Source organism: Narcine bancroftii, chromosome 7, assembly GCF_036971445.1.
Source record: "Narcine bancroftii isolate sNarBan1 chromosome 7, sNarBan1.hap1, whole genome shotgun sequence".
In the NCBI taxonomy this organism is placed as follows: domain Eukaryota; kingdom Metazoa; phylum Chordata; class Chondrichthyes; order Torpediniformes; family Narcinidae; genus Narcine; species Narcine bancroftii.
In genome coordinates this window covers 80,864,762-80,886,494 of record NC_091475.1, presented here as the reverse complement: position 1 = coordinate 80,886,494, position 21,733 = coordinate 80,864,762, and the positions used below count along the sequence as shown (strand labels likewise).

Below are 21,733 nucleotides of genomic sequence, written 5' to 3'. Positions count from 1 at the left end.
CAACTGTTTTTTACAGAGAAAACATCTTTTCTGTTTGGATCTTGAAAATCCTCCTGTAATAACATTAGCTATTGGTTCCCTTTTGATGGAACAGATTTCAAATCTTAAAACGAATAGGGAGATGTACCGTAGAATCTCATTAACCTGGTCACCAAAACTGGGTATATTAAAACAAATAGGGAGATGTACCGTAGAATCCCATTAACCTGGTCACCAAAACTGGGAGTATTAAAACGAATAGGGAGATGTACCGTAGAATCTCATTAACCTGGTCACCAAAACTGGGTGTATTAAAACAAATAGGGAGATGTACCGTAGAATCTCATTAACCTGGTCACCAAAACTGGATGTATTAAAACGAATGGGGAGATGTACCGTAGCATCTCATTAACTGGTCACCAAAACTGGGTGTATTTTTTAAATGTTGTACAGTCTTTCCAGCAGTTTGATGTGAAACAAGAAAGTATACAGATGCAGCAGTTTGATTGCCAGTCTATACATCTTCAATTGCATTGTCTTTATTTTTGCATGGGTATTTCAGTTATGACATCAAAGTGTCCATATTAAAAATCTTTAATTTATGAGGACATTTTCCCAAAGCAAGTCACTGCTCTCTGGATACAAATGCATATAAAATCATCTCCATGGAGAGGGAGCTACAGAAGATTGATACTTTGGTGATTATGGTATCCTGGTTGCCAAGCTTCTTTCAAGAGTCAATGGATAATTTTCTCAATTAGGAGTCCAGAGCCCAAAATGAGGACAAGTTCTCCCACTGCCTCTCTGAAGGAGTACTTCACTCTCAATGGTGCCATCTTTTAGAAGAGACAGTATACTAAGGCCCCATCAGTGACTCTCAAATGGATATAAAAGATTCCACTACTCTAATACTGTCACGCTGCATTGATTGGGCACCATAGATGTAGTAAAACATCCTAAGTTGCTTCAATGGAGTGTTGCCAGGCAAAGTTTGGCCCTGAGTCTCTTCGGGAACTCCAGCACAGCTGACCAAAATCTTGGACAAGGAACCAATTATAGTCATTTTAAAGGAACAGAGTGAACAGAAGATGCATGGTGTAAAGGAATTTTAGACTTCAAATAATTTCTCCCCTTGCCATAAAACAGATTCATCCCTCAGTTAAGATCAATCCCTCAATCAAGATAATTTAAAACAAATCTGGTCATGATCTCATTGCTTGTCTGGGAAATTTCTGTGTACACATTGGTTGACATTGGTTGTCTTTGTACTGCTCATTTCCAAAAGTATGTCCTTATGTATACAAATCCTTTGAGGAATACTGAGAGCATCCTACTCCTCCTTTAGCGTGGCACAGTGGCATAACTAGTAGAGCCACTGTCTCACAGCTACAGAGACCCAGGTTCAATCCTGACCACAGGCACTGTCTCTATGGAATTTCCTATGACCAAGTCAGTTTCTTCTTGATGCTCTGGTTTCCTCCCACAACCAAAAGATGCATGGGTTAATTGCTCATTGTGAAGTGCTCCAAGTGTGCAGATGAGTGGGAAAATCTGGTGGTGTTAATAGGTTGTGGGGAAATTAAAGTGGGTTTAAAGTGGGTTTGGTTCCTGATGGTTGATGGAGTCGATAGACCAAAGGTCATAATTCTGTGCTATTTGACTCTACATCCTCTTCTTCCTCTGTGCCGCCCAGATCTAGGTGTGTGTTGGCCTTGTAATTGAGTTGAACGTGGACTCCAGTTTACTCAGTTCTACTTGCATCTCATTGAGAAAATATAATTAAGCAATCTTGTATCGTATCGACACCAGTGTCTAGCCATCAAATCTAAGACTTGCTCATATCCTTGTTGACTCTGGAACCACATACTTTCCTGGTAATGTGCCATCTCATCTCAAGTCCAATGGATGCCCTTGATGTATTGTCAAAACCTTGGAATTTAAACACTTTGTGATTTTCACATGCTGTGGGCCAGTACAAAATTAAGCACAAGCCCTAAATCATCTCTAGATAGCTATCATCTGCCACTCATTGGCCACTTACACCAGCTTTTCGCCACTGGTGTCAGATCTGGTGCAGTCAGAGAGTCACTGCTGCCACCCAGTGGGTATTTCAGAAACACTCGGCCCCATTCAAACACCAGCAATGTCAACCGAGGCACAGACTTTGCCCAACACAGAATGGGCCTTTGCACCGAATACGTCCATGCAAGGCAGCCAACATCTTAAGGACCCCATCACCCTGGTTACAACCCTCTTCTCGCTGCTACTTTCAGATAGAAGGTATAGAAGCCTGGAGCAGCACCTCCATGTTTAAGAACAGTTTATATCCAACAGCTATCAGACTTTTGAAGCTCCCCATACTACCCTGACCCAAACCTATCCCAGGACCAAAGGATCTGTCTGCACTGTTGAAACATCTCTTTTTTTTATTCTTCCATTAACTGCTACTGTGAATGCTTATTTATCAATCCTTTGATATTTATTAATTTCTATTGGCATATTGAGATCATTTAATTTATAATTTTGTAGTTGATGTATCTTGCGTTCCTTTTGATGCATCTGTGCATTTATTATGTATATGAAAATAAATGGACATTGAAAACTGCATTGAGCAGTGATCTCTGTGAAACACACAATTAAGAGAGGGATTGACAGGGTAGATGCATGAAGACTGCTGGAGAGTATGAAACAAGGAGAGCATTGTGTCAGCAAAGGAGCCTGAGATGAGAAATGTCTTCACTTCCACTGTTGTGAATGTTTGAAGTTTTGTATCCCAGAGGGCAGAGGATGCTCAACCATTGAATCTATTCCAGTTGGATCTTTTTGAGTCACTAACGAAATTGGCACCAGGAATTAGCTATGTTCTTGAATGATCAAGAGATCTCAAAAGGTTAAATGGATGACTGCAGCTCCTTATGTTCTTCTCTATATAGAGCTGGATTTAGTCTTTAGTCTCTCCTCTTTCTGTTGTCACAAATATGGTAATAAGGCCCCGTTATCACCAACAGTGACAGCTTTTTGGCAAGCCTTTGAGTGAGAAATAACTTCTAAATAACTGAAAAGCAAAGAAACTGGTGCTCATGGAATTGTGGTCTATGGTTTGCTTGATGAGTACATTTTGTCCAGTACTTCGTCAAAACTTCCAACGTTGTCATCTTAAAGTGGTTCAATTTCTGCAAACTGGATTGCTGCTTTTTTCGAGGATTCACATGAAGGAAAATGGAGCTGTGTGTTGATCAGATTGCAGAGGGGTGGAGGGGGTCAAGAGGGAAGTATGGAGTGGCCCTGTTATAATGCGATCGTTGGGGTCCATAAAATCTAATCATGAAAAAGGCAGGGTCCTGCTAAATCAGGGTTTCAATAAATTGTTGTTATAACAATTGAAATTAAAACAGAAATTAATTTTTAGTAAACCAGAAATGGCAATGCGAGGACACACCAGTACTTGTGTTTGAAGTATCAGAGCGTCTGAGTATAAACCCATTGGCGTCTGTGTTTGGAAGTGCCATGTCTTAGCCTTTGGTCCCTGCTCCTGTCGGGGGCCCGATGCCAGAGCCCAAAGACTCATCGTGTTATTTCTGAATTCACATTAAATTGAGGGGTGTAAAATCAGGGTTTCACTGTACAAGAATGGGGAGGGGGTAGGGGAGATTATGGCAGTAGGTCAGCATGGAGGGGCTTGGACAAGTCCTTCTGGCCCACAAGCAGTGCTGGGAAACCCCTACTTGAAGAAGCTCACCCCCTCCTTTCACTGCTGAGTATACTGAGCCCCTGAAAACACCCCCAAATGGATTAAATATATAGAATCCTGAGGAGCATCGACCATGGTGTGATTGCTCCAGGTTAGGTAACATGCCATTCCTTTCAGAACATCCATGACAGATGTTGGGTCAGAATTTCACAATGTTGTCAGTTTTAAACATAATCTCCTAACCCTTTTCTACGCATCATGCAAGTGGCTCATAAACACCTCAGGGATTGTACAACCAATATGAATCCAAGCCATTTGGTTCAAATCCATGCCAGCATTTATCTTGGAGATTTCAGTGATGAGGACTCGATGAATAACCTGGGTTTGTTTTCCTTGGAACAGCCGAGGCTGAGGGGGAACCTGAGTAAAGTCTACAAAGTTAAGAGCGACGTAGGTGGTTGATATTTGGGAATTTTTTCCCATGAGAGAGATATCAAAAACTGGAGGTTCAGGGTAAAGAGAAAGAGGCTTGTATGGGATTCGAGGGAGAATCGTCTAGAATGCTGTTGGAATCTGGTGCCTGTGTGGTGGAGGCATGTACTCTCACAGCATAGATGAATAATCCTAGCAATCACATGAATCACCAAGCCATAGAAGACTATAAACCAAGTGTCAGTAAGTAGAATCAGTGTAGATGGATAATGATGGCTGAAGGTCCTGCTTCTCTGCTGAATGAGTCTATGAAATGTAGGTCTCGGTAAAAACTGCCAGGCTGCCAACTCTAGGGAGAAAGGTCTGGCTGTCCACTCTATCCATGCCTCTGTTGTGCACCTTGGGGGCCAGGTATATGCAGGTCAGATATCACTGTAGACCTGTAACGTTCTTTGTCCTTTGTGGAAGGAAGCCTGATGTCCAATATCAACTTCTCCAATTTTCATTAATGCACTCCCCTGACTCTTGCCCTCATCCCTCTGTCTCCTTTCATCCAGCTCCCCACCCCCTTCCCTTCTCCTATCTTACCCCTCTGCCCTCTTCTTCATCACTTTTCATCTTCTACCCTAGCATCTGTATTCACCTATTAACTCTTACCTGTTATCCTGTACTCCCCCACTCCCCACTCCTTTTTATTCACCTAATTGTCAGTACTACTGATGAAGGGTTCAGGCCCAAAACATCAACTGCCTTTTACTTCCTATAGATGCTGTGTGACCTGCTGAGTTTCTCCAGCTCTTCTGTGTACTGCTGTGGTCTAGTTTGAAAGGCAGCAACCAGCTCCTAATATTTTTAAAAATTGAAACAAGTGAAACATCATGAATGCATACTTCCCCCTTCATGAGAGACCTGTTGCTCAAATACAAATGTCCTGAAGGTCAGTCCGATCCTATTAAAACTCCTATTATTCCTTGAGGACAGCAGTGACCCAGGCAGGGAGGGCAACTATTATAGAGTTAGGATTTAGTTTTAATTATCAGAGACAGCACTTGAAATCTCAAATTAACGTGGAATCGAAAAATTTCCACACCACAAAATCAGATTATGATCTTGCTGTGCTCAGTGATGGCGTTTTAACCACATTTTGAGAAATGTCGTTAGCTAGATGAGGACCTTTGGAGGGCTGGCTTTTCTCCTGTCACTGGCCGTTTTTGTTTCACCGCGGGCGCTGAACATTGGTATCCTTCCCCTCTGTCAAACCACTTGGGATGGCTTACTGTCTTAGCTGAGCTGTGTTGATGGTATGTCTCATTGTTGAAAATAAATGGAGAAGCCAAATTTACTTTGTGGTCAATGAGATGATGACGAAAATGGTGCCATTATCAACCTCTAGATGGCTGTAAGGTTTTCCACAATGGCAAGAGCCTGGATTCTGTCTGCTGGACATAAGCTTAATTGGATTTTGTGTAAATGCTTGAAATTGGTGACTTTGAGGTGCTGAAGGTCTTCTTCCTCTTGTGAAACCTGGCTCCAAGTGTGGGGGGAGAATCAGTTGTCCCTTGAGGGAAGCAAGTTAAGCAAAAGTTTGTTCTCTGTACTGATGTCAGGTTGTATTAAATAGCAACAGATTAAAAAATATAACTCATTCCTGCCACGCAGAATTAGAGACTATTAGTTATCAGAGGAGGTTGGACAAACTTAGATTGTTTTCAACCTCAGATTTATTATCATGTACAACCTGATAAAGCAGCATTTCTCCAGACCATGGTGCACACACATACTGTACAATATACAACACATAATAATTACATATATGCATACAGATATAATTTAAAATAAATATCAAAGTCTGAGGGATGACCTGATAGAATTTTATAAAATTATGAGAGGCATTGATAGGGTACATGTTCAGAGGTTCTTCTCCTCTACCCTCTCCCCCAGGGTGGAAATGTCCAATACTGGAGAACCTAGCTCTAAGATGAGAAGGGGAAAGTTTAAAGGAGATGTGTGAGGCATTTTTTTTTAAACATTGAGAGTAGTAGGTGCCTGGAACAGGCTTCTGGGGGAAGATGGAAGCAGATACATTTAAGAGGTATTTAGATAGCCATATGAATGAGCAGGGACCAGAGGGATACAGATCATTTGACATCAAGGATGACACAGAAATAGTGGGCTGAATACTCTGTTCCTCTACAGTTCTAGGAATGAAATTAAAATTATGTTGTAATTATTGATATAGTGAATAAATGTGCCTGTGGGCCTTGGGAGACTGAATTATTTTACACAAGCCCCAATGCACAAGTTGAAGTGTGTCACATTCCTCACTTGTTAAATTGCAGTAAATGTACTGTTTCAGGGTAGATATAAAAGTCGGATTCCATTTGTTACTTACTTTAAATTGCTTGAAACCTTCGTAACCAGAGGCAGCTGTTCCAAGGTCCACTGCTGGTCCCTGGGGATAATTTCAGGACGATGTTGTTGGGTCCTGTCTTTTATGGCAGAAGCAATAAACATGACAGGCTGTTGGGTTACCATCTGTTTAAAATGGCTACTGCTTTGTTCACAGTTGCGGACTTGGGATCTGTTTCCTGTCTGTCTTCACTGTAACAGTCTTATTTGTGTCACAACAGGTGGAGGTTGATGGAAAGACACTAAGTGTGACCAGTGAATGGAACCTAGCTGCACCCTTGTTGCCTGTCACAATTGGTGGGACCCCAAGGACAATTCAGGTATATTTATTTAATCACTTATCGGTTAACTGACTTGTTTGTTTAGAATGAAAGAGTATTCCACTTGAGCTACTGTTGATGGTGGCTGCTCAGAATTTGATTACGAGGATTCTAAAGAAGATGTTTTGTGCAGATTACAGTAGATTTTGGCTGCCACTGAATATAAATTAATGATTTTCTGAATCATTTTTAATTTACTAACTAAAGTATATTTTAATGTTTAAAATTAAGTACAGTCATTATGGTAATAAATTGTCCTGCCCATTATTTCTGCCTAGACAAACTCACAAATAATGATTATCTAGCCATTATCTCATTTGTTCAAGCTTCCTGTGCTTATATTGATTTCTGTGACACCTGCATAGTATCCTCACTTCAGAAGTACTTCAATGGCAGGGAGATTCAAAAAAGCTCGATGAAAACTTTTTTTTTTCAAATGAATACAGCAAGAGCCACAGAGATGCTCTTAAGCTGGGAAAATGCATGCCATTTCAAAACTGCAATTGTGTCCCTCTCTGAAAAAAAATGTTATGTTAAAATGTTTGATTTGCGTGGAAAATATGTGATGGAGTGAGAGATTCTCACTTTTTTTGCTATGTATGGTGCATATATAATTCATGTGTTGGAAAATTGACAAAAGGCATTCACAGCTCAGGCAATGCAAGAAAGAAATGATCCTATAACTCAAGGTTTGCAAATAGTTGGTTTCCTAACACAGCATGAAATGCAGCCACCATACTGTTGTTCCACTGATGTGGTTTTAAAAATATGTCTTCCAATAAAGGATCTCTGTGACTTCACTGACATCGAACATTATTTGGCACTCTGATCAAAAACTCATTTTATTTTGTTCTTCATGGAAAGTGATCTCAGTAGTTTGGTGAAATAATTAATTGTGTCAAGATTTTAAGAAAACAAATTCTGCAAATAGTTTCAATCAGCCTGTTTATTGGGCAGAGCCAACCTATGGAAAATTCAGAAGGAGGTTCCACATTAATTATAGTCACCCAATGATGTAACAGTCTGGGAAGGTAAACTGTCTTGCTGCATAGTAGCTGCTTTAAGGGAGAATAGTAAACACATAATGGGGAAAGAATGCAGGCAACTACTAGCTCCCTTGAAAACAGCCTTTCTGAAATTAGCAGTCTTTTTAGAAGCATCCACGCCTTTGATGTTCCAGGAGCTGTTATGCCTTCAATCCACAGGATAGAAGGTCTTAGTATGTTCTAAGACAGCAGAGAAATTAAACTGACATCATGAGTTTTGTCGTTCTTTGAGATGTCAATGCAGTTTTTCTCCAGGGAATAGGTTGAAAGGGTTGAGGCTATATAGAAGAATGTGCAAAACACAAAAGTTCCAGAGAGCCAGAGTTACACTACTCTTGTAAACTGGTTTAGGGCTTGGATATGTAGTTCTCATGATGCAGCTTAAAACTGTACACCTGCGTGTTTAAGGTTCTGAAATTGCAATGGAGGTTGTTGAAGGCTCATTAAATCTTGCCTTCCCTCACCGAGAGAGACAAGCCTATCCAAGGTCATCCAAGTTGTTTGTTGCCCTAGTCAGTGACAGTCTTTGGGTACTGGGATACATTTTATTTTGAAGGTGATAGCGAAAGAGGTACAAGGGAGGCTTGTTTACTCCATGCTCATTTTAGATAATGTGTTACCCATTGAGATTTGGACATATCTGTTGCATTTTGCCTTTGCACAATTCAAAAGAGAATTTCAAACTGTTGACTTGACCACAAATCGAGCACTTATCACAGTTGTTTATTAATTCCTGCACCAGGAAATTTTGGTGGTTGCCAAAGAGCTTGCATATGGTTTGGTGAAACAGCACTGAGAGGGATCCAAGGATAGACCTTGTCCCACCTATGTTGCAAAATTCCATTTCACAGTGCCTTAGGGAGAGGGCATTCAGTCTTGCAAGGATGTTCTCCCCTTTAATTACATTATTGTTGAATCCATATCTAGATTAACTGTCTTGATACCATGACCTTTGATACTCTAACCAAGCAAAAATATGACATTGTCGAGATAACTTCATTACGGTTGAAAAACATTTAACTTGATCGTTTTTTGGGGGGCTGAGGAATGTTCTTAATTTCCGCACATGCATTGTCCTGCGTGAGGAGGAGCTTCCTGATGTCACTCCTGAGAGACTGGACTTGAATTTTAAAGATCTTGTTCATATCTCAACCTCTTTCTCACTCCCAACAGAGAAAATATGCACCCCTGCAAAACCTTTATTTTGTTGAAGGTATATCATCAGTCTGCACATGATTCAGAAGCTTTCAGTACAACAGAGTTTCCTCCCTCCATATTTAAAATTCACAGCCACTATTCCATGCACTATGGCGTGTGTCCCACCTATAGTTCCTGAATGATGCAAGTGCTGTCACACAGCTGGTCTCTTGTTGTCCTGTAGTTGATTCATTCATAAGCTGTCTAGCACCTAGAGACAGCTCAAATCCATGCAGATCAAACAACCAGCAAGCAAACCACCTTCTCATAGGGAAGATGCATTAGATTTGATTTTTGATGATGGGAGTAAAGTATTTCGAACCAAAACTGGAAATGCTCTCTTGGTTGGACAGCATCTGTGAAGAGAAAAATCTAAATTAATCCTCACAAAATGTTTATGTTGTATTTTGTTTATAGAAGAAGTTGATATCAGCAGGAAAATAGTAAAATGTGGGAGTTACTTATGGTGATATATGAAGGTAAACCCTTTAACCATGACCCAGTTTTGAAGAGATGGATCTGAACGTTCTCATAGTTATCCTGGAGTTTGTGGATTGTTATTATTTCGTGGAATTTTGAGCTTGCTTCTTGTGCCTCTGCCTGGAGAATCTTATCAAAACTAGGTGGTGTTAAAGTACAGTCAGAATACCACTCTATTCTGTAGATTTCCTGCCAGTTTGGGGTAAAAAATGCAGAACAATGTAAGCCTAAATTGACCTTGCAGGTCATGCTACCACATCCTTTTTGTTCGTTAACACCCATCTCCTTTCTCTGAGATTAAAATTTGTTTTATATCACCTATCTCTCCTAACCCTACCTTTTCCTATCTCTCTCCCAATTTCTCCCTTTCACCTTTCCTAATTTCCACATCCTTCCTTTTTCCATTCACCCTCTCCAGATGTCCCCTTCTCCTTTCTTAACCCTCTTCTGCGGGCCACTGTCTCCCATTGATCATTTTTCCCTTGTCCCCCATCTGCAGCCTTTGCCATCTTAACTCCAAACCCCCCTTTAATTCTCCCTTTTCCCCCTCCCCCACTCACACCTGCTCCCCACCTTGCCGCATCTGCTCAGGAGACTGCAGGGAGCAAAGCTTGAGGATTGGGTACAGTCCACATGGAAGGAGAGATGTACCTGTGATGGAGGGTGACCAGAGAAGGTTCAATAGGTTGATTCCCAGCTTGAAGTGGTTGATGTGGGGTGGGGGGGGAAATGAACAAATTGGACATGAACTCATTGGAGTCTCAAAGAATTGGGGGGCATCTTATTGCATCATACGAGATCAAGAAGGAAGTTTGATGTGGTCCCTTGTGACAAAATCGTGAACTGATCTACTTCTGCTTCATTTCATTCATGTTCTTTTCTGGCTCTCCACTCCTCCTCTCTTCAGCTCCTCTCACAAGCCTTTGCTCCCTCAACCCCTGTGCTTTTCTTTGTCCTCTTTTCCTATTCCCTCTCTTCTTTGAGGAGGATTTTTACCTAGTGGGGGAATTAAGGGTTATGGGGAACAGCCAAGTAGGTGGACCTGAGTCCACGGCCAGATCAGCCATGATCTTAATGAATGACAGATCAGGGTATTTCTCATGTTCCACATCTTTCTGTTACCCCATCCCATCTACATCTCGCCCCTCCATCTTTTTCTCTCCCTTTGTCACAAGATTGCTTGTGGTCATTTGAACAAAGCTTCTTGAACTATTTTGTTTTGCCATCCAAGCAATAGTGTTGCCATTGACCAAGCCACTTTTTGAATGGGATTGATCTAACCCTGCACCTGCTGGGGATGAAACTTGGACCTGTACCAGCATGTCTGATTAACTGTTCACTGGATAAGCTTCCAAAATTACAAGGAAGGATGTCACAGACCATTTAAATGTGACTCTAAAATAAAAGTCATGGTTTAGCAAAGGAGGTTTTGAATTCTTTGTCTCAGAGACAGTGAATAAACTAAAGAATCCCTCTTCCCAAAACAAGTAGAGCTGAAGTGGGAATAGAAGAGATCATGTTATGTATAATTATCTAATTTATAATAAGTTTTGCCAAACAGCTGACACTTTAATTTGCACTAACAATTGATACTCTCTTCACCTGGAACATATAGGAGTGTATGTAGCACTGCTGTGTGAATGGCACCTTTGTTCAATTTTTGTTTAATCCCTTCCTATCTTTGCTCATCCTTGACCAGTGCAAGTCATACAGTGACGTGGTAACTATCCTTGGCTATTGTACCCTTGCTGCATTTTGCTGAATAGGTCATTGATACCCAAGTAAGTGGAACTAATTTTCCAGGGCCAAAGAACAAAGCAAAATGTGTGCAGAGGTAACCTGGTCAGGCAGTGAAGTGGAATGGGACAGTTCAGGTTTATACACTGAAATAATGAATTTATTTAATCCATTCACTCTGCAAGAACCAAAGACCTCATGCTGTTGGTTCGTATTTATGTGTCTTTCTGTCCAGACTTTAACTATACAAAGTAAAATCTTATTTTTAGCTTACTGTGGAGTAACCTCGGCCAGCTTCTGCTTTTATTTTCCTGTCCTGTTGCACTGCATTTCCACAGTAGGTCGGTTTTGCTGCCTGCCCAGGTGTTCATATAACCATATAACAATTTACATTACGGAAGCAGGCCATATCGGCCCTTCTAATACGCACCGATTTATGTGAAACTCCACTAGTTCCACCTACCCACTCCCATAATAACCCTCAAACCCTCTCCTCCCCCCCCCCCCAATCATCCATGTATTAATCTAGCCTCCTCTTAAATGACAGAACTGACCCTTCCGCAACTACTTCTCCCGGTAGATCATTCCACTCAGCCACCACTCTCTGAGTGAAGAAGCATCCTCTTATATTACTCCTAAAGTTTTGTCCCCTAACCCTTAACTTATGACCCCTTGTACTAATCTCCCATACCCTCATTGGAAATAGCCTATTCATATCTACTCTATCTATTCCCTTCATAATGTTAAATACCTCTATCAAATCCCCTCTCAACCTTCTGTGCTCCAATGAATAAAGTCCTAGTCTACTCAATCTATGTTCAAGTACTGGGGCTTCTCTGAGGCATTTCAGAATGTCACTGAGCCAGTCTGAATTTATCCAAGGACAAACAAGAAGTGCTTTCAACCACCTGGTCTGGATCAACTACTCGGTCCTAATGCCAGACGCTCTGTACAGGCGTTAAACGGCCTGGTAGAGGAGTCAACGGTATTTTTAAACTAAAATCCTTCAACCATGGGTCTGTACCTAGTACGACAGCGCCTGTGCTCAGCCGACCGTCGCAGGGCACCAGAAGTGGAGAGAACACCTCCCATTTTGAAGGAGAAGAAGAGGAAGCGACCCTACAGGATGGTAATCACCCCGGCGGACCAGCAAGGGGCTCAACAGGTAAGTAACCCCCACTAGCTGCAGGTGACAAGGTTGGGGGACTTGCACGGGCAGCTGACGACTGGCCCATGAGAAACAGGTATTGGATCCAGGATTCCAGAGGGAGCAGAGGACAAGAAGGGCTCCTGAAGGGACTTAGAGGCTGAAAGCTTCCTGATCGTGTCGTAGGATTTGAACTGGAGCTCAGGTTACCGATTAATTGAACCAGAGTCTGTGCGGCTGTGTGAGAGCTGGAGGTGAATCCATGGACACTCAGTGATTCTGAAGGGCTTTCTTTTTCTCTTACTGTGAGGGGTGCCAGGCGACACTAATGGCAACTCTTTGTCTGCCTTGTGGCAGGCAGAAGGCAATTTTGTGTAATATTACATGTTCTGTACATGATAATAAAGGAACCTTGAATCTTTTCCATCCAATATTTCCCCTTCCTATGTTGACATGGCCAGGGTCTATCGCACTCATCTGGCAACACAGTTGATATAAATGGTGCATCACTGCAAATATCAAGTCACCAGTTACCTTGGGTCAACTCTCCCTCCAAATCAGTGAATTTAAAAACAAAATAGAACAAGAACATAATGTGAGCATGCTGGTTTTCTAAATTTCTCCCTCTGTTCTTTTTTTTGTTTCATTCCTTTCTTTTGCATTTCCTTTCCCACTATCCGTAACTCCCTCTATTAATCACATTGGTACGTACACAAATACCCAAAAGTGCAGGAATTCAGACACATGCTCTGAAATGCACAAAGGCACACAAATGTGCAGACACGAATACTCACAAACGCAGCATGTAAAGACTGCATGTACGCAAACAGATGCAGCCACACACGTGCTCACATATGCACAAGTACAAATGTGTAGCCTCTCTCAACTCACACCCACACACACACACACACACACACACACACACACACACACACACACACACACACACACACTCTCTGAAGACAAAAATAGAAAATGCTGGAAAGAAATCATTAGGTCATTCTGCATCTGAGAGGAAAAGCAAAGAGCATTTTGGGAGAAGATGAGACTTGTAAGTGAATGGATGGAGATGGAAAGAAAGATGTGTTTAGAACGTGACAAAATGGCTGATAGTTGATGGAAGTGTGGTCACTGTTTTAATATGAGAAATGCAGCAGCAAATTTCTTTCACACCTCAGGCAGCCTGGGCTTCTGTTTAATGTCTCACTTGCAAACAATATCTCAGAGAGGGAAGCATGGGCTTATCAGGGCACTGACACATCAACTAGGTTCTGTTTATAAATGCAACCTTACTCATCAACAAAGCAGAACATGCAAGTGTAACTGAAAACCTGTTTTTGTAATTGTTTTTTTTTCATGTCAGAAGAATTCAGAACACTTTCTAGCTAAATGTTCAGCAGACATCACTGTGATAAAACTTGGAATCTTTATAACACTGGGTCAATTGAGTGGATGTTCACAAAGGAAATACTGTGAATAGAATCCAGTTCTTCATAAGAGCCCTTTTAAATAGTCTTTCAAATGGGGTGCAAAACAAATAACGAGGGTGAAAATATTTAGACTGTGCCAATCTGCTCAGTGACTGTACTTAGTGAATTTGCATTGCAGCAGTAGAAACAAAGCATGCTGATAATGAGTTCTGTTCTTTGCCTTCTGAAACCTAATGTTTACCTTACTTCGCTGAAAATAATAACAACCGCGTCACTACAGGTGAAATAACCTGCAATTCATGAATTAAACCAAATCTCAAAGCATCAGATATTTGTTTTTATTTGCGGGGAGTCTTAATGTTTGTGAATTTAAAGAAAAAAGATAACTTAGCAGGGTAATGGGTTCTTTCGGGTGATGAAGTTGCACCACCCATATGATCAATTAACCTAGTTACCATGTATATCTTAGGAAAGTGGGAGGAAACCAGAGCTCCTGGAGGAAACCCACGTAGCAGACTCAATGAGAAGAGAAAAAGCAGACATGGTTTAAATTGCAAAAGGATGGGCAAGGAGTGGAAATGTGGGCAGATAAGAGTTCAATCCAGACATGTGTGAGGTGCAGCACTTTAGGAGATCAAATGTAAGAGGAAAGTATACAGTAAATGGCAGGACTCTGAGGAGCACTGATGTACAAGTCCATAGCCCCCTGAGCAAGAGAGTTTTCCCTGATATTCTGGCCAATGCTTAACCCTTCAAATAACATGAAGAAAAATATATTGTCTTGCATGGATGCAATGGTGTTTCATGGTTACTTACTACTCACCGGATAGCAAGTTCGTCCAGGCCCAGTTGGGCTCCTTCGCACCACCACTACCCAGACATGGCACACGGGCCTCTTACGTCCCCAGCGAACTGCACTCCATGGAGTAAGTTTTTATTCGACGAGACCCGTCCACGGCACCTCTGCAGAGGCCTTACGAAGCACCGTACAAAGTCGTCCAGCGTTCAGGGTCCACATTCATGCTGGTCATCGGCGGTAGGAGGGAACTATTTACGGTGGACAGGCTGAAGCCAGGACACCTCGACCCCACCGAACCAGTAGTTGTGGCTCAGCTCAAGAAGCGAGGCTGCCCGACTAAAAAGAACATTGATGCCGGTTCTGGGAGGGGGTTGTGTGGCGGCATGCCGTTAGGCAGGTGAACCAGCCCCGCTTGTAACACATGCAGTGGGGCAGCGGTCAAAATGGTGCCGTCAGGGGTTTCCCCTTTGACCTCGGCACTGGACTCAGAAGCCCACACTTTGGGACCCACGTGACGCCCTGGTGACGTCAGCACCCCCAGCGCGGTTCTCAGCCAGGTCTGGGCCGGGAGTATAAGGCCAGCCAGGCAGCCTACAATAAATCAGTTCTACTCACTGGACTCAACCTGTCTGGTTGTGCGTTATTTCAGTTAGCAGTGTAGCTGCCACTACAATATTATATTATTAATAGTTATTAATAAAAATTATTCTTTTTAAGATACCACTGTCTTGGTGAATTTCTATTGCTGCTGGTGTATGATGTAGCACGAACTATTTCTTGATCTGATTGAAAGATTGATCAAAAGATGCAGCACAGGATTGGAAATGACCAGAGCTTCATCTGTGCTGAGTGATTCTCTACAGCACTTTGAATTAATTGCATGGTTAGTGGTTGAAGTGTTTTTTTGTCACTGAGTACTAACTATGAGTCAATATATTATTGTTCTAGTAGTGGATGTCAGTTTATCGCATTCCGAGTTATTTAGAGCCCTTGTATGCCTCTCTGATGTAGACATGGTTTTCTTGTGAAATATCTTCTCTTGAAGTTGTTACTTATTCAGTCTGAACTAGATTTATCTTATGGCTGTTGATATTCATCTTCGAAGAAGTGATGAATATTTTCTTGCAGGATTTGTCTTAATATAACTGTTACTACATGTTGTGACAAGAACAGAGTTTGGACTCATATCAACAGATTATTTTTACCAAGCTCAAAGGATTACTGGATAATTGACTTGCTGAAGAGTAATTGATTTTAACCCTCTGAGAATTTGCATATTGTAATGAACTGTTATTTTTTTCAGTGCCTTTACCGAGATGCAGCCGGGAATATGAAGATTCAGTATCTTGGAACAGCGGTAAGCAGCAACTTGGCTATATTTTATTATTTATTATTGCCGGATCTGGGAATGACTGGTGAAAACGTTTATTTTTCCTTTTGAGGTTGCTTTGAGCTCTATATTTCTTCTGGTGAAGGTTCTCTAATAATACAATTGGGTACTTTTAATGAAACTGGGATCTAAAAATGCCAAGTGGCCAAGAACTTGTACGTCCACACTCTTCATTCATTATCTGCAGGCAGATGAGTCAGGTACGCAAAAAACAGCAGTTTGTTTACATTTCCTTCTTTGATGGGCTGGGGGAGTGCAAGCAAGGCAAGGATTCGACAATAAACGGTAGCATGCTGAAAAACGTGGAGAAAAAACTGAAACAATAAAGTTCAAGTTCAGACTGTACATATGTAACCAGATGAAATAATGTTTCTTTGGATCACAGTACCCACAAATATAATACATAGTAGATCGTAATTGCAATTAAACAGTTAAAAATAATTTAAATTTACATATAGAAATATTTTGAAATTATTTACTTTGTTCCAGGATGCCATTCATCAATAATATAGCCTGCAGGAAGAAGCTATTTCCCACCCTGTCAATCCTGATTTTAAAGCTTCTGTACCCCCTACCTGATGGTAGTAGGTCACAGATATTTTATGGTGGATGGAAAAGGTCCTCATAATTTTTTTGAACCTTATTTAAGCAACGCTTCTGGCGAATGTTGTTAATAGTGGAAAGTGAAACCCCAGTGATCTTGGCTATTTGATGAATCTCTGAATTGACTTGCATTGTGATGCTTTGCAGCTAGTAACTCTATCTCACACACACACACACACACACACACACACACACACACACACACACACACACACACACACACACACGTGCGCGCACTCTACTTTCTGGAGGTTTGTATATCATCGGAAAGTTTGACAAACTTTTCCAGATGTGTAGTGCAAGGTGTGCTAACTGGTATGGTCTGGTATGGGGGCACCAATACACATGAATGAAAATCCCTGCAAAAGCCCAGTACATCACAGGAGAAACTCTCCCCAACATCGAAAACATGCCAGTGGAGAGCAGCAGCGATCATCAGGGAACAACACCGTCCAGGACATGCTCTGTTCTCACTGCTGCCATCAGGAAGGAGGTACAGTTGCACAGGTCTCACACCTCCAGCTTCAAGAATAGTTGTTTCCTCTCAACCACCAATCTCCTGAACAACAGACTCCTTCAGAGACTCATTTAAGGACTCATACTTTGCTCATTATTTATTACTGAATATTTATATTTACATATTTTCAGTCAGTTTTTTAAAAATATTTATTTTTATTTGTTTGGATTTCCTTCTTCTTGAGTGAAGGTTATAGTTATTGGTACCGGTAATTAGAAATTTTGCCTGGCCGCAGGAAAGTGAATCTCTGGGTTGTATGTCATGTCGTGTACATACTCTGACAATAAATTTGAACTGTGAACACAATGAGGCATCTAAATAAGACATTTTAATTATGCTCCTGTAAAATGTTGTCAAAATGGGGGTGATAGTCTTACTCTCCAACTTCCTCAGGAAATGTAGGTGCTACTGCACTTTCCCGACTTAATGAGAAGGTGATGTGAGTCCAGAATAGGAACTTTGTGCTCTCCACTCTCTCCTCGGCAGAGTCATTGATGTGTAGTGGAGAGTGGCCATACGAGGTCCCATCGCCTTGGCTGCCAACTGCCGCCTAGGCTCTGGCCACTGACTCTCACACTGAAGCTTCCAACGCTGACTCTCATCACACATCTCCCGATGACATGAACATCTACCGTGATCCAGACCTCACTGCTGGATCCCACAGGCTCATCCTCCCCCCACTCCCCCTTCCCCCTAAAACACATCTCCTTATTCTACCCCCATCTCCTCTACTGAGGCTCCCCTCTTCTTCCCAACCTGTCAATCCTCAGACCCTCTCAGCTTCCCCTTCTCTCTATTGATCCCCCTATTTTCCCTCTCCCTCCTATGACCTCCCCAACTCTCCACCTCCCCCCAACCCTCCTCATCTCCTAATGCCCTTCACCACACCTATTTCCCCATATGAGTCCTGCTTAGTTTTTACCATCCCTTCTGATCTTCCCCTCTCTGACACAGAACACTCAGCGCTCAGTAGAAGCCTTACCTTCATCCCCCTGCACCTATACCTTAATGGGATCCGCTCATACCACGATGCCAAACTCTTCTTCCATTGCCTCCATCTCCTGGCCTACTTCATCTCCCTACCCAAGACCCCTTCTCCCTCTTTGTCATCTTCCTCCTCTTGGATACCTTGTCCTGGCCAGCTGTTGATGAGAAATCAACTGTCTCAACTTTAACACTCCCCTCTCTTATTCTAATCTCATTTCCTCTAAACACTCTGCCCTCCACTCTCTCCGCCTTAATCCCAACATCACCTTCGAACCTGCAGACAAGGGTGGTGCTATTGTGGTCTGGTGCAATACCTTGCCAAGGCCAGACGACAGCTCTCAGACACCTCCTCCTACTTACTCACCCCTTACACAGGATCCCCACCACAGCATAGTAAGTCACCATCTCCCCAACATCATCTCCAACCTCATCACCTCTGGTTATCTCTCTCCAACTTCATTGTTTTCCATCCCCGCACTGCCCGGTTCTACCTTACACTCAGGATGCATAAACCCCATCATCCAGGTTGACCCATTATTTGTGCTTGCTCTTGCCCCACTGAACTTGTGTAGTCTTATCTTGACTCTATTTTTACTCCCTGGTCTAGTGCCTACACCTACATCTGCAATAGGTCACCTGCCATCCATTTCCTCAATGACTTTGAATTCCCTGAACTGGACTCCCTCATTTTTATTATGGACATCCAATCCCTTTACACCTCCAACCCCCATACCGAAGGTCTCAAAGCACTTTGTTTCTTTCTGGGCAAGAGACCCAAGCAGTCACCCTCCACCACCAGCCTCCTCCGCCTGGCAGAACTGGTCCTCTTAATAACTTTTCCTTTGACTCATTTCACTTCCTTCAAATCAGAGGAGTGGCCACGGGTACCTGCATGGCTCCCAGCTATACTGACATGTTTGTGAGCAATCTATGCTGCAAGTTTACACAGGCAAAGATTCTCAACTCTTCCTCTGCTATATTGATGACTACATTGGGCTGCCTCTTGCACCTATGATGAGCTTGTCAACTTCATTCATTTCGCTGCCAACTTCCACCCCGATCTCTAACTCTCCTGGTCCATCTCCGTCAACACTTTCTGGATCTCTCTGTCTCCATCTCAGGAGATGAGCTTTCCTTTCTTTTTCAATCTTTTTATTAATCATATTATAGGTAAACAATACATAATCAAGAAGGAAAATATATCACTCTATATATTGCATTATAACATATTGCATTACACCACAATTAAAGAATTTTGTTCTCATCTCAAACTGAAATCTTTAAAAATTTTTTTTTAAATTATATAAAACCCTACCTAATCTAAAAAAAAGACTGGGCAGCCTATCCTGAGAATTTATTAATAAAAAATAATTAATCATCTGGTCTTCACCAACAAAGAGAAAAGAAATAAAATATAGTCCAGAAGGGAAAATAATTCTACTAACTAACCCATGTGGAAATAATTTATAAAAGGTCGCCCTCTCTTCAAATTTAACAGAAGTATCAAATATACGACTCCTAACTTTCTCTAAATTTAAACATGACATAATTTGAGAGAACCATTGAGTCAAAGTCAGTGAATGAGAATCTTTCTATTTAAATAAGATACTCTTCCTGCCATTGATGTAGAAAAGGCCACAACCCGATGTGTGGAAATGAGAACTTGTCCCACTTCTGGAACTATAATTCCAAAAAGAGCAATTAATGAGTTAGGTTGCAAACTAATATCCAGTACAGCTGACAGAGTCTTAAAAATATATCTATCCAGTACCACTCCAACATAGGGCATGACCAAAACATGCAAGTTAGAGAAGCCACTTCTGATTTACACCTATCACAAATAGGCATAACATTGGAAAAAATGGGCCAATTTGTCTTTTGACATGTGAGCCCGATGTACCACTTTAAACGGAATCAAAGAATGACGGGCACATTTTGAAGAGCTATTAATTAATCCAAAATTCTTCTTCTTTGGAAGATGTAACTGAAGTTCCTCATCCCGGGCCCTTTTAATTTTGTCATTAGAATTTGATTGCAACCTTAATAACTTATAAATGTTACCTATTAATCCCTTATGAGAAGGGTTTAAATGAAAAAAAAAAGTATCCATCAAATCCAGTTTGCGCATTGTTGGAAAGTTAGACAGTAAATTATTTTTAAAAAGTCTAATTTGGAAGTAGCTACAAAAATGTGACTTAGGTATATTAAATTTATTGGATAATTGCTCAAAAGACATTAACCTACCATCTATAAATAAATCTAAAAAAGAAATGATTCCTTTAACCTTCCAAAAAGAGAAGGCTTGATCAATTATAGACGGTTGAAAAAAATAATTAAGAGAAATGGTGCTAGATAAAATAAAAATGTTCAAATCAAAGAGCTGAAATGGAAACCAAATCCGTAATGTATATTTAAGTTGGTCAACTGATCTTGGAAAGTGTGAAAGGAAGAGCTACCCCCAATAAAGAAGCTACTGAATTCCTCTGCACTGAATTTAATTCCAAATCTACCCAATAAGGGTCTTCAAATTTATCAGAATAGTAGATCCAGAAAATAATATAACGAATGTCAACTGCCCAATAATAGTCCAAGATTAGGTAAAGCCAGACCAGAATCTTTCTTTAATTTCTCCAGATGGAATTTACTCAACCTGGCATTCTTTTTATTCTAAATACAAGAAGGTAATTTAGAGTCAATATTGTCAAAAAAGGAATTTGGAATAAAAACTGGGACTATTTGAAATAAATACAAAAATTTAGGTAAGATTATCATTTTGATACAACCTGTTAAATGTAAAGCCAATGGAGACCATTGAGAAAGAGATTGTTTCACCTTATCTATCAAAGGAAGAAAGTTAAATTTACATAGATCTTTAAATGTTTTGGTAATTTTAACCAGAGATGAGCTTTCCACTGCCCCTCCCACAACTATCTCAACTACACTTCCTCACACCCAGTCCCCTGGAAGGATACCATTCCCTTTTCACAATTTCTCCGCTGCATCTGTTCCCAAAATGAGGTCTTCCATTCCAGATCTTGCAAAATGTCTGCCTTCTTCCACAAACGTGGCTTCCCCTCCACCATCATCAACTCAGCCTTTACCTGCATCTCCTCTATTTTCCATTCATCTGCCCTGGCCACCTCAACCCCCACATGAAACAAATACAGGATTCCCCTTGTCCTTATCCACCACTCTACTAGCCCCTGAATCCAAAACATTACCCTCCATAATTTACGCTACCAACAACAGGATCCCACCTTCTTGTTCCCTTGCTGTCTTCCACAGGGACCGCTCCCTCTATGATTCCCTCATCCACTCATCCCTTCCAACCAGGCATCTTCCCCTGAGGTCACAAAAAGTGCCACACTTGTGCCCATAACATCTCCCTCACTACCATTCAGGGGCACAAAACAGTCCAGTCCTTTCCAATGAAGCAACATGTATTTACGGGAGTTATCTACGGCATCCAATGGTCCCTTTGTGGCCTTCTTTACATTGGAGAGACTGCGTGTAGGCTGGATGAGGCCTTCCAGTCCCAATCATCTGAAATGTCCTTCACCTTCCACAAA

General features: G+C 41.4%; 1 protein-coding gene across 4 annotated transcripts in view; it reads left to right on the top strand.

Annotated features, from left to right (window-relative positions):
• The window catches only part of pcca (propionyl-CoA carboxylase subunit alpha), a 632,301-nt gene that overhangs the window by 459,834 nt on the left and 150,734 nt on the right, over positions 1–21,733 (top strand). For all 4 annotated transcript variants that reach the window (XM_069890498.1, XM_069890496.1, XM_069890499.1 and 1 more), the window contains 2 exons: positions 6,733–6,831; positions 15,971–16,024. In XM_069890498.1, the coding sequence (XP_069746599.1) occupies positions 6,733–6,831; positions 15,971–16,024 (153 nt within the window). The remainder of the gene's footprint in view (positions 1–6,732; positions 6,832–15,970; positions 16,025–21,733) is intronic.